At 35.1% G+C, this 12,948-nt stretch overlaps 1 protein-coding gene across 3 annotated transcripts; it reads right to left on the bottom strand.

Moving 5' to 3' along the window:
- Positions 1-1,247: 1,247 nt before the first annotated feature.
- LOC119642218 (presequence protease, mitochondrial) lies at positions 1,248-5,296 on the bottom strand. Of its 3 annotated transcripts, none has more exons than XM_038041261.1 (3): positions 5,214-5,296; positions 4,343-4,967; positions 1,248-4,278 (listed from the first exon to the last, which is right to left on the bottom strand). In XM_038041261.1, the coding sequence occupies exons 2-3, from the start codon at positions 4,888-4,890 to the stop codon at positions 1,752-1,754; spliced, it is 3,075 nt and encodes a 1,024-aa protein (XP_037897189.1). In that variant the 5' UTR covers positions 4,891-4,967; positions 5,214-5,296; the 3' UTR covers positions 1,248-1,751. The 3 variants fall into 3 exon arrangements, with proteins under 3 accessions (XP_037897189.1, XP_037897190.1, XP_037897188.1); XM_038041262.1 differs by lacking the exon at positions 5,214-5,296 and adding an exon at positions 5,039-5,190; XM_038041260.1 differs by lacking the exon at positions 5,214-5,296 and adding an exon at positions 5,031-5,190.
- Between the last annotated feature and the right edge of the window lie 7,652 nt (positions 5,297-12,948).

Consider the following 12,948-nt stretch of genomic DNA (forward strand, 5'->3'; position numbering starts at 1 on the left):
TATTTGTTTAGTTGAGTTTCTAGTATAAGTGGAATAAATAAAATAAATATATAACAAAAATAAAAGACAAAATCATTTCTTTCCCTTAAATGAATTCTCAGTTAACGGCTCTTATTACGGAGGAAACGTACACAGAAATCTCAATAAAATTTGATGCTCAATTATAGAACGAACATAAACAATTTTTCGCGTAGTATTAGTAAATGTTGCTTATATATAACAATTAACTCAATATATATTATATGTATATATGTATATATATATATATATGAATTCACTCAAAGATCAAAGCTATAATTAAGTCACTTTCACTTTATCCTGAAGAAATTAAGACTATTATGTAATAGTTTAATCAGATATATATTGTCCTTGAGGCGATAAGACTATATATGAGATTAGATTCTAGTCTTTCTAGTTTATTCCTTCGTTAATTTTACTAAATTTATACTTTTGCTTAATCTCCGCAATAAACAATGCTCCACGGCAGGGACAGAAGGAATTTATAATCTCTTTTTTTGGGACGTCAATTCGCAAAAGCCATCTGTTGATTCCTCAAGTTGATTGCTCTTTGGCAAAATCCTTTCAAGCAAGAGTTACAAAAGCTTTCAATTCCCTTCCTAGGGAGCTACAATGCTTTAGATATTCTTCTCTCTCTCTTACAAACATAAATCGTCGATCCGTCTGTGTTATCTTTGCTGTAAACATTCTTCTGGTAGCATATATATATATATATAGACAGAGAGAGAGAGAGAGAGAGAGAGACAGAGATATAGAGAGAAAGAGAGAGAGAAAGGTAACTCGAAGTTGTTGAGGAAGGAAAATATTTTATTTCCTGCACCACTTGTGGTACAAGAGTATATAAGTTCATGCGGACGTATGCAACATCCAGAAGGATTTAAGACAGACATATCTTTTATTATATCGATCTAAGCTTATCAGTCCGTTTATCCGTTGGGTTTTCTTGCCTACTACAGGCCGCAATCTTTGCAATGTTTTAATGAAATTTATTATACTGACGCACTTTGGCCCAAGGACAAGCGCTAATGATCGTCGTGATTTTGGTCGTTATATGAATAACGGTCGTTATATGAATAGCGGGCCGTGGCCTATTATAGTGTTTTTACATGTCTTTTAAACAGCATTTTCGCAACCTTTTAAGATTGTCTACTTGTTATTTTATATTTATTATATCTAAAGTTTAAGTTTAATAACATTTAGCGGTTGTTATCGTTTTCGTTTTTCTTTTTCTAAAATCTCATAAAATAATTTGAAATTAGGAATTTTCCATTTTTTCCTTTACAGTTTATTGAAAAGATTTACTTTTTGCCGTTTATGTTATATTAGAGCATTTGTCAACGAGGCGTGCAATTTTCTTCTTCGCTTTTTATTTTTAAATTGTACGGAATAATCGAAATCTAAATATTAATCTCGTTTTATTCCCTCAAAACGTGACTCAGCTACCTTATATCAACATTAGGCGCATGCAAAAAATTTGCATAAGCGGTTGTAGAATTCTTCAATTTAAAAAGAAAACAAAAAGGAGAATATCTGTGTGTTTGTGCACAAACGTGTAGCAGGCGGATTACTCTTTCTCTTTTTTTCTCATTTTTAACAACATATTTATACTCATAAATATAACAACATTTTTCAATAAAAATCATATAAAAAAAGAAGACAAAGTTAAAATAATGCGCGGACTCGTATAATGTACAAAAAAATCATGATAAAGTAACAGAACTTCGTAATGTCCTTTAATTAATAATATTCCATGCGAGTTTTGTTTGCTCTTCCAATTGTTTATTTTCCGGTCCTAGAATGCATTTGCCGTAATGCAATGGAGAATTTTTAAAGTATTTGTTAATGACCTGCCTAAGTTCAATTAAATTTAGGGAAAGCATACGCGTACGATATTTGAAGAACATTTCTTGAGACACACCATATAAGAAGAAATCAATACCGAGATTACCAGGAGCAATCGGAGCATCCAATTGTTGCAATACACCCAATTTCGCTTCAAATAAGGTTTGTTCTGTTAGTATGCTATCGTTATCCTGCAACCATTTATAAACTTCATCAAAGGCTTGTAATGTCTTTATCGCGTTAGGGTCGCGGTAACTGTAGAAACTAAATATACCATCTGAACCAATTTTAGCGCCAGCACCGTAGGCGCCGTTTTGCTCTCGTACTACGGGCAGCAAATACTTGGCAGATATAAATTTAGCTAGCACCCTTAAAGCTGGATGATCTCGATTAGTATACGGAACAGTTAATATAGTTTTGGCGCAATAATTGACGGGTACATTCATCACAAAATGCTGGCAGCTTGGTTCCAACAAATTAACCTTAGTCTCTACCTTATTCACAATTTGTTTCGGTATGTCCGACAAAAACTCCTCGTAATATTTTATAAATGATGGATAAAATTGCTCAGAAGTATTAACCGCGGTGCGCATAACCATCTTACTGAACAATTTTCTTCCCAAAATTTCCATCCTTTTCATTATCTCCGCGCAACTATGATCGCGGACATATTGTTTCATATATTCTATGTGTTCCACGCCGGCTAACATCGATTTTAGTTTTGCGGAATCGGTAATAAGGCCCGCACAAGATTGCATAGCATACATGTGACCCGAATTAGCTATTCCCACTGAAATACCAGATATGTAATTATCTATAAGCATTTTTGCTCTTTCCTTATCATCCAATTTGAAGTTCATTAACAGTTCTTTGCACAATCTGAACATTTCTCGCACATTTTTGTCTAACGCATGAGTAGTCATCAAAATTCCTAAGTTGTAGCTTTTGTTATCGTAAATATTTTCAGCAAAATGCAATTTAAATTCAATTCCAGCAGTTTTTGATAAGACAAGTTTATCAAATTCCCTGTAGTGGTAGCTCTCGGTGCCCATATCGTTAATAACGTTGCAAAACAATGGTATCAAGAGGACTTCCTCTTGTTTTAAACAAGTAGCATCAAAATAGCATTTGAAATAGGAAATTTCGTTTGTGTGAACATTACACATTTGTGTGGGCACTTCACTTATTTTTAATACATTCAAAGGTGGTAATTTTAATGAATCTTTTACATCGTTTAAACGTAGACAGGGCAATATCTCAACATTAGGTTCAGCCTTTTGAGCTTCTTCTAGTTTTAAGCCATTTTCATATATTTCAGTGCATTTCGCAGGATCTAATGATATGACCTTTTGTTTCAGTAAATTCAGTTCTGCTGCTTTGAAATTATCTTCGTACATATCATCCGGCGACATCGTCAGTGTCAACCTGTGTGTATTATTCGCAAAATACTCTTCAACTTTCCTTTGCAAAAATTTCGGATCTTCCTCTAATTGCGCGCGGAAATTAGATATCATTTTAGATACCTTTAAATTTTCGACGACATCGCCTTCATGATTCCACAATGGTGTTGAGTTAAATAATAACCCCAAACCAAATTGAGGACTCTGATGTTTTAGGGATAATTCTATATTATGCAGAACGCTTTCAATATGCTTCTCATCGAAGCCTCTTTCCATTACCTCACTAATAGTTGCGTCATAAATTTTCTGCACCTTTCCAAAATCGTCTACTCTCAAATCTTGTAAACCTACACAAAAAAAAGTATCTTTCACTTGTGGATCGAATCCGGTGGTTTGATTATAGCCGCCAGAAAAGTTTGGTTCAATGAGATTACGATAAAACGTCGAATTGGGTCCTCGCACCAATAGCTCCGACAGAACATACAGCACAAACGTTTCGCGTATGTTGGTGACATCTGACATAAGTAAGGCAATTGCAATCTGATTCTGTTTCTCAAATGGAGCTCCCATGTTGTCAAAACGGCTAGAAATGTGTACATTGCGAGGATTTTCCCATCGAGGCTGATTTGGTATACGACTATATGCATTGTCGATATGCAGGTATTTACTTAAATATTCCTTGTGAACGTATTCTAATGTTTTATTCAAGTCAAATGCTCCGTAAGTGTAGATACGCGCATTGCTAGGATGATAATATTTTCGATGAAATTCTATCAGATTATTATGTGTCAATTTTGGTATCTCTAAAGGGTTACCGCCCGATACATAACCGTAGGTGTGATCAGGTAATAAATTATTCAACAGGTTCTGACCGAAAACTGAAGCATTTTCGGAGAAAGCTCCCTTCATTTCATTATATACCACACCCTTGATTACATATTCGGATTTACGATCGTGTAAATTCGAATGCTCTAATCGCCATCCCTCTTGCAAGAAATCCAAATACGCTAATTGAGGCCTAAAATTAGCGAAACAAATTAAAAGAAAACAAAATATCTAAATGTCTTAGATATTTGACGTACCTAAAAACAGCATCCAAATATATTTTTTGAAGATTCCGAAAATCAATCTCATTCATCGACGAAAAGGGATACATGGTATAATCAGGGCCGGTCATGGCATTCATGAATGTGGCTACCGAACGATTAAGCATTTTGAAAAAAGGATCTCTGACTGGATACTTTTCAGAACCACAAAGTACGCTGTGCTCTAATATGTGAGGCAATCCTGTTGAGTCGAATGGCGTAGTACGAAAGTTCACAGAAAATACGTTGTTTAGATCTTTGCGATCTAAATACCACAGTTCTGTTTTCGTGCCTAAATGGCGAAACGTGTAAGACATTATACCGAATTCAGGCACATGCTCGCAACGCACACACTCAAAGCCGTAATACTCCTGACCTTCTTTGAATTTACGTTCCGGCTGTGTTACAACTACCGGCGTTGCCAAATTTACCTTATCTTTACTTAAGGGTTGAATATCCTGTAATATTTGGCTAGTGCTCAAGAAAGTCACCTGCGATCGTAGTTTCCTGAACAATGTCGCTCGAGTTAAATTCAATTTCAGCATATTTTTCGTATGTATTCGCAGTTATTGCCTGATATATTTTATTTATTCTAAAATATTTCTATATTCTCTTATATCGCCTAGAAAACAGAAATATACCACATGGTTTCCTTTATTATTTAAAACAATGACAAAAAATTTACAATTTCACCAAGAATATTAAAGCACACTTTCTCGGTTACATCAGCGCCGACAATTTTGGTAATTTTTTATAAACAAACCGTAGTTGAATTTTAATTCTTAGTTTTTCCAAATATTGCGGCACATAATTTTCTTGTGTTTTCTATTTTCTTTTCAAGCACATCCGATATTTTAATTTAACTCACCTTTTATTTTATAAATATTGTAATTTCGCTCCTTTTTTTGTTTTTCAAATAAAGCATGATGCCATTTTAGCGCTTTTACAGACAAAAGTACGAAAGTATAAATGATAACAACGGAAAATTAGTCATTATAGATTGTTCATTCGTCAAAGGTATTCTATGAGCAAACCAAATTTGCATAGATATTTTATAATTTGTGCAAAATAAAATTCTATTTTAAAACCCCTCAATTCAATGTCACCTCATTTCGGAAAACCAATCCTCATCTGTAATTTTAAATCACTTGGCAAAGCCAAAGTTTTGATATACATAAAACGTGTTTTTTCCCAATTCAATCAGCTGCCATTCTAATTGTTAATTAAAATAAAAGCATAAGCACATAACTTTTGACTTTTCTTCGCGTTCAGCTCTTGGCGATTTTTTAGAAAATATAAAACAGCTTTATACACATTGACTTCTTCGATAAATTTTTTGTATTGGTTTTCAACATATATTTTGTATTCTTTTTTAACAAAGTTTTTGTATTCGCTCTTAACATATTTTTTGTATTCATTTTTATTGAATTGGGCATAGTTTGGCTACTTTTAAACAATCCTTACACTTCTGTCTTTTCTTGTTATCACGATGTTACCACTACACTGAAGGCGTCTCTGTTGCATGATAAAATGTAATATTTTTGATACATTTACAAAAAATGGACTAATTTTTGTCATTTACAAAAAAAAACAACTAACGGTTTTTTTGTTACAAGTGAAGGAAGTTTCTACTGAAGTGCAAGCAGAAATAAAAATTCTTGATAATTGTATACGCCTATTCTCTAAATCGGCACAATACATGTAAAGAAATTTATTCAAACATTCTCAATTGTATGGAATTTGTATTTTCTCAGATGGTTGGAATTTGAAGTGGGCGCAACTGATTTTTTTTATTTTCAACATAAAAGTCCTTGTCCCATAGACGTGTCGGCGGGTCCTGTGTAAAGCTTAGATCCCTCCCGAATTCTGCAAGCTTGTGAAGTAACTAAAGCTGAAAATTGCGAAATGGAAAAAAAATTTATTTAAAAAAAATTGAAAACATCAGAATAAAATTGAAAAGTGAAATGCATCAAGAAGAATAAAAAAAGTTTATCCAAAATATTTCTAATAGCTTTTCTGGTCACTTGAACATAAACGTGAGTCTATTTTTTTTTTAATTTTTTATTATTTATACAAAGAATTGGAATTGAAAAAGTTGATTGAATTATATATTTATTTATAGTATTTTTTATATAGTATTGAAAAAAATAACTTTATTCAAGAGAGAGCAGTTACGTAGTAATTTCAAAGAGGTTAGAAAAAAGTTCTAATACTGAATTGCCTTCTGTGATGATAGTCACAGACGCAAATACTGCAAAAAAAGTATCTGAAGATTTTTGTAGAATTTTTTTGAATTGGACATATAAGCCACATTTCGTATTGGCTTACATCATTTAATCTTAACAAACCAACAACAAATTCACCATGTTGGTAAATTTGATTTATTTATTTTTAATAATTTTATTTCTGTCAAATAAATCCTGCTCACACTGTTCCGACATTAATAGATCGCGATTTGATTTCAACGGACAGTCACGCTATTCTAGTTCATTTTTGTGAAAATTATCAAAAGGAAGAAATGAATGTATGGCATGAACGTATGAACGTACGAAAGTTCTGAATTCGTTGCAGAGGAAATAAATACTTACACAAAGAAATTTATCAGATCTTAGACAAAGAAGTTTATCAAATGATATTGAAAACAGCAGACGCTGTTTATGTATTAACAATCTAAGGCGATGTACATGATGACCAGCAAAACGATCAAGGTGCTATCCGGGATTAAAGTTGAGGAAGTTGATTCCTCTCGAGAAAATAGTATAGATACACTTCGTCGAAGTTTATACGAATAAAAGGACCGTCTACAATCGAGCTGAAGGCAGTATGCTCGGCTGCGGATTAACGCACAAGAAAAGGAATATGATGGAGTACGTTTCAATCCTTCGCCGCCCGAAGCCTGTTGACGGCTTTTAATATAATGCTGAGCGCCGAGCCCATCACTAATCATAAAGGTGATGCGAATGAACTAGAAGCCAATATCGAGCTTGCAGAAGAAGTTGGCTTAGACGTTAGAGCTGTCTTCTGCGACAGATTGGCGGGCGAGAAGGAAGAAGTAAAAAGTTGCTCGATGGCTTATGCAAACAGAAAAGAGCAGACCTATTGGAGGCAATTAAAAATAAAGCAAAAAATAACGAACTGTTCGACTTGAACGTACAAGCCAAACTTTCGCATAGAAACGCTCCCAGCTCTTTATTATGGGCGCGGAGAAACGTAGTACAAACCGTTTTATCACCAGGAGATGTCGCCAAATTATTCCAATTCTGCGACGCTGTCATCCCAACGCCAGTCCAAACGTCAATAAATTCAGGGATCTTCACTGACTCTGCGGACGTAGTCGAGCGCACCCTGAAATTTTATGAAATGTTAGTAAATATCGCAAACATGCAAAGTACAATCTGCCAGGCAATATATGGAGACAACGTTTGAGGTAGACCGCCTAATGACTGATACGCTAATGACATTCACAAATTTGACCCGAATCATAAACGAACTAGTGGAGGCTAGGAGAGTCTGGCAACTCTGTCGCGCGGTATAGTCATCTATATTTTGTTTCGGCAACTAATATTCTAATTTTTTGTTGAATTTCGTGGCTATTTTGCCTTATAGTGTGTGAATTTATAATATACTTTCAGAAGAAAGTGAGTGAATTCAAAGTAAAAGAAATATTTTTTCTTTACGCTTTGATTCACTGGATTTTTGCAAACAAAAATTTTGAGCTCTGATATAAATCTCTCTTTTTTTTTGTTTTCTCTCTTTTTCTCTGGTTATTTTTTCGGTGTTTGTAGTTTATTTTGCTATTGATCTCTCGTTACAGTGTCAACGTAACAGAGAAGTTTTGCACAAATTGGTTGATAAATTTTTATGTTCAGGATTTTTTCAGTGATTTGTGTGTCTTTTCTTCATAATCCACAACTGTCTTTTTGACAGGACATGGAGTGTTTATATATACCTTGTCGGGTGAAATCAGGCCCGGATTCTGATAGATTCGTTTCTTGTTGGCTCTGCGAGCGCTTTGGTCATGCAAAGTGTGCCGGTATTCTCGGCCGTGCTGCTGACGCAGTCGCTGATCCGTCTAAAGGCTTAAGATGGTCATGTCCTGACTGTAGGCAGCGGGACATTGACTTTTATAAACTTTTCACGGAGACCCGTTATGGTTTCTCGGAATTGAGTAGAATACTCGGCTCCTTGTGGGAAAAGTTTGAGCTCATTAAGTCTAGGTTTGATGAGTGTCGCTTTATTGGACACTCATCTTCTACTCGTAGCGTAGCGTGTGGGACGTCACCTCTGGCTTTCTCCAATTCTAATTCGTTGGTACAAGTTACCGCTCCCTCTAACTCTAAAATGAACAGTAATGTTTCCGATATTGCTGAGTCGGTTGGTAGCAAAACAGTTACAAACAAACCGGCAAGTCCGTCGGTTTTAAGCTACGCCGAAGTGGCAAGGGTATCTCCGCCCAGAGCCGCCACTCACTCTAATCAAGTGCCATCGCCTAAAAGTAATGAAGAGAAAAATAAGTCATCCTCTCCTCCTGGCTGTTCGCGTGTGAATGCTGGTCACCAGACTGGGCAAGTTTCACAAGCTGCCGGTACAAGGGCGATAACCCCATCTATATTCTCCCCAACTCTAAACTCTCCTATCGTGAATCCCCCTCCTATTCCAACTAATGACATTTGTTCCTCCCAGAAAAGCAATATTTGTGTCAAGACTGGCACCTGAAACATCGGTGGATAACATAAAAAGTTATCTGGCGGCGAAAGTCCCATCAGTCAACTTAAAGCGCGTTAGCATCTTCAAACTGGCTCCTTCTCAATCTAGGGCAATCTCTTCTTTTAAAATATTAGTTCCGACTGAAAACAGTATATGTTTTTAAACAAACCACTGTGGCCAGTAGGATCCTTAATTAAGGAATTTATCCCTCGAGATCGCCCCGTAATACCAAAGCAATAGTCTTGTCGCCTTCAAAAAACTAAAAGTTTCTTCAGGCCCATTATCTCTCATTTATCAAAATGTTAGGGACCTAAATTCAAAAATTCGTTCTACTTTTCTAAATTCTGTGAGCACGCATCTATTTATAAACTGTTCCTATATTCCCCCAAATTCTGATATCTCCATTTACAAGAAACACGTTGCCCCATTTGTGAAGTGGCCAAGCTGTCTAGACCCACCGATTCGGTCGTTACATTGGGTGACTTCAACTTGCCTCAAGTCACTTGGTGTAACACTGATAATTCTGGCTGTTTGATTCCTACTTCAACGTCTGATAGGGCTGTTGTGTTCTTTAGTGAATTGTTTGATCATAATTTAGGTCAATATAATCGTACCCCTAATTGTAATGGTAGACTGCTTGATCCCTACTTTGCCAATTTTCCCGAGATTACCGTAAATCGTTGTCCACCTTTTAGTTTACCTGAGGATCCTAATCATCCATCAATATGCATTTCCTTTCATCATATGAATGATGGTTCGTTGAAATACCTTAATGTGCCAAATCAAACTTTTTTTAAATAAATAAAATGATTGTCATAAAATCAATATTGTATTGCTAAAACATTGTTTTTCACATTTGAGGCTTGATTTCTCAACCGGTAGTATTGAAAGCTTATTGTCATCGTTTTACAATTCATTAAATCAAGCTATTTCTGCATCCGTTCCGATCAAGCAGTCCCGTCCTCGAAGTAAGGATCCCCCGTGGTTTAATAAGACAATTAAATACTACAAGAATAGGAAAAACAAGTTGTTCAAAAAATTTTCGAAAAGTGGTTTTTCTTTCGACTATTTCGCTTACTCTGTTGCAAGGCATAAATTTAATTCCCTCAACCGCCAATACTACTGCAGATACCTTTAGTTCATTAAATCCTGTCTGTTTGCTAATCCTAAATTCTTCTTTAAATTTGTTAACTCTAAAAGAAAAATATCCACATATCCCTCTCATATTTCTTTTAATGGCTCTGATTCCTCGGATGATTTTGAATTCTCAAATCTATTTGCTGAGTATTTCCGACGAAACTTTTCGATTGGTAATTTCGATTTATCAGCAAACTACCCATATCCTATAACTAACTCGGTTTCAATACCTAACTTGGTTATTTCGGAAGATGACGTTTTTAAAGGGTTGAGTTCTCTAAAATACAGTTGTTCGCCTGGACCTGATGGAATTCCATCATGTGTACTTAAATCTTGCGCTGTCGAGTTATGTGATGTGATCTCAAAGATTTTTAACATGTCCTTGTATTTAGGTGTTTTCTCTTCATGTTGGAAGAGTAGTTTCCTTATTCCTATCTACAAGAGTGGAAGTAGACAATTTATTGAGAACTACAGAGGCATAGCCAAGTTGAGTGTCTTGCCCAAGTCGTTCGAGCGTATTGTGACTCAGCATTTGGCCTTTGCCATTAATTCGTATATGAAGCATTTATATGGTTAACCATAACTTACTTATCTTTAAACTCCAAGCCTCTGGCTTACCTTTCTACTTAGTGAAATGGATAAGCTCTTATCTGCACAATAGATCCTTCAGAGTTTTGTTTAACTTTATCACCTCGGATGAATTCCCCGTTACGTCTGGCGTACCTCAAGGAAGTCACTTAGGTCCCATTTTATTTAGTTTATACATTAACGATTTCAAATCGGTGGTTAATTCCAGCCAGATCTTAATGTATGCTGATGATGTGAAACTGTTTTCTTCCTTCTCTGTTGAATCGCAATCACATCAGCTTCAAGGTGATTTGGATAATTTTGTTGCATGGTGCTCTTTGAATCTTCTGAAACTAAATCTGAGTAAATGTAAGAAGCTTTCATTCTCAAGAAGAAAGTCACTCATTACTCAGTATTTCATAGATTCGTATAAGTTGGAGGACGTCGATTCGATCACAGATTTAGTCGTTCTATTTGACCATAGGTTACGTTTTAACTTGCATATTGAGCTCTCGATTAGCAAAGCTAGGTCCGCGCTTGGTTTTATAAAAAGGTGGTCCAAAGAGCTTGATGATCCCTACATTACGAAAAGGCTGTACATGTGTTTGGTTAGACCCATACTCGAGTATGCGTCAGTTGTGTGGTCTCCTTCATATAGGTGCTACGTAGATTCAATTGAATCTGTTCAAAAGCAATTCTTGCTGTTTGCCCTTAGAAATTTGGGTTGGGATCCGATTGCCTCTCTTCCTCCGTATGAAAATAGGTTGCTTCTGCTGTCCCTACCGTCTCTTGAGAAACGTAGATTTGTTCTTGGCGTTTCCTTTGTAATCAAAGTAATAAATGGTGCTATTGACTCGCCTTTATTACTTGGTGAAATAAGCTTCAATGTCCCTAACCGCTTCTCTAGTCACTTTATCTTGGTTAAGCTTAATCAGTGTAAATTTAATTATGAGCTGTTCAATCCGCTCAGAGTCGTTTGCAAGAACCTAAATGACGTCTACCACTTATTCTCGTTATCGGACTCTTTAAAGTCCATTAAAGCAACATTGCTTAATACGCGCGATTTACCTATGTCGTATTTAAACTAGCTTTTATCCTTAAAAAGTCGTTACGTTTCGAAAGTGAATTATTGTCAATTTATTATCGGTTGCCAGTCTTATGCTTGTTTGCGATGGCTTAGGGGTTCATTTGCAATTTGGTCCTGTACCTGTTGTAAGTGTGCTCCTATGCTGATAGTGTACATGGTTTTTTTTTCTTCTTATTTGTTTTATTATGCTTATACTAAATTTTATTATTAATTAATATAAGTTTTGCATTATGAGCCAATTGAACTCGACTGTTATTTGTTTAGTTGAGTTTCTAGTATAAGTGGAATAAATAAAATAAAGATAAGGAATTTAAAAATAAAAGTTCATAGAATAAAAATATGATTATTATTATTATTATTATTAATTTCGCCAGAGAAATAAATCCTAAGACTAAACTCTCAAAAGCACTAGCATCTAAGGCCATTGGCTTTTATTAAAAACTCTACCGCACTTGAGATACGACCCCACGCCCATTAACTTGCTACTCGAGATTCCCCGCCTTCGGCTACTCAGGCGGTAGAATAAAAATAGAAAAGAGTAACTTGAGGGAATATAAGAGCATTGTAAAATAATTGGCAATAAGCCCATTTATTTTGTTTATTTACAATTTTATATATTGCATATATTGACAATACTTGATATATTATTTCTCTTTCGAAATTGCTGTGGTTATCACAGTTCTTTCAATGGATGTTTTGACATCGAATTTTCTGGCTTATTTTAAATGTATACGTTTCCAAATAAAAAAAAAAATTTTTTTTTTGAAGGATTAGAATCTTCTCTCTTAAAAAAAAGAATTGTTTAAATATTCTTGAACTTGTAGTATAGTATGGCTGTTTATCGTTTCAAATATTTTCTGGAATATTTCAAAATGACATTGGCGCAAAATAGTACTGTGAATACTTAAAATTCCGAATATCATGGTAGATGCGTGTGTATTAAAAATTTTTTGGCACAGATAGAAGGAAACGGCCCTATTTTTAGTGCATACAAAAAAAACCAGCGAATGCTTCCTTGTTTATGGCTTAAATTGCATTTTCAATTTCTTCCATGATTACATTTTATGATCGCTTGTTTTTGCGCTCTTCAAAGAGCAAAGCGCTT

Source organism: Glossina fuscipes, unplaced genomic scaffold (genome assembly GCF_014805625.2).
Source record: "Glossina fuscipes isolate IAEA_lab_2018 unplaced genomic scaffold, Yale_Gfus_2 221, whole genome shotgun sequence".
NCBI classification, from domain to species: Eukaryota; Metazoa; Arthropoda; class Insecta; order Diptera; family Glossinidae; genus Glossina; species Glossina fuscipes.

Bases quoted from the DNA above. Each gene is read 5' to 3' on its own strand.
- LOC119642218 (XM_038041261.1), bottom strand. From the start codon at position 4,890: ATGCTGAAATTGAATTTAACTCGAGCGACATTGTTCAGGAAACTACGA. The intron at 4,279-4,342 runs GTACGTCAAATA...CGCTAATTTTAG, and splicing joins TATTTGGATGCTGTTTTTAG to GCCTCAATTAGCGTATTTGG.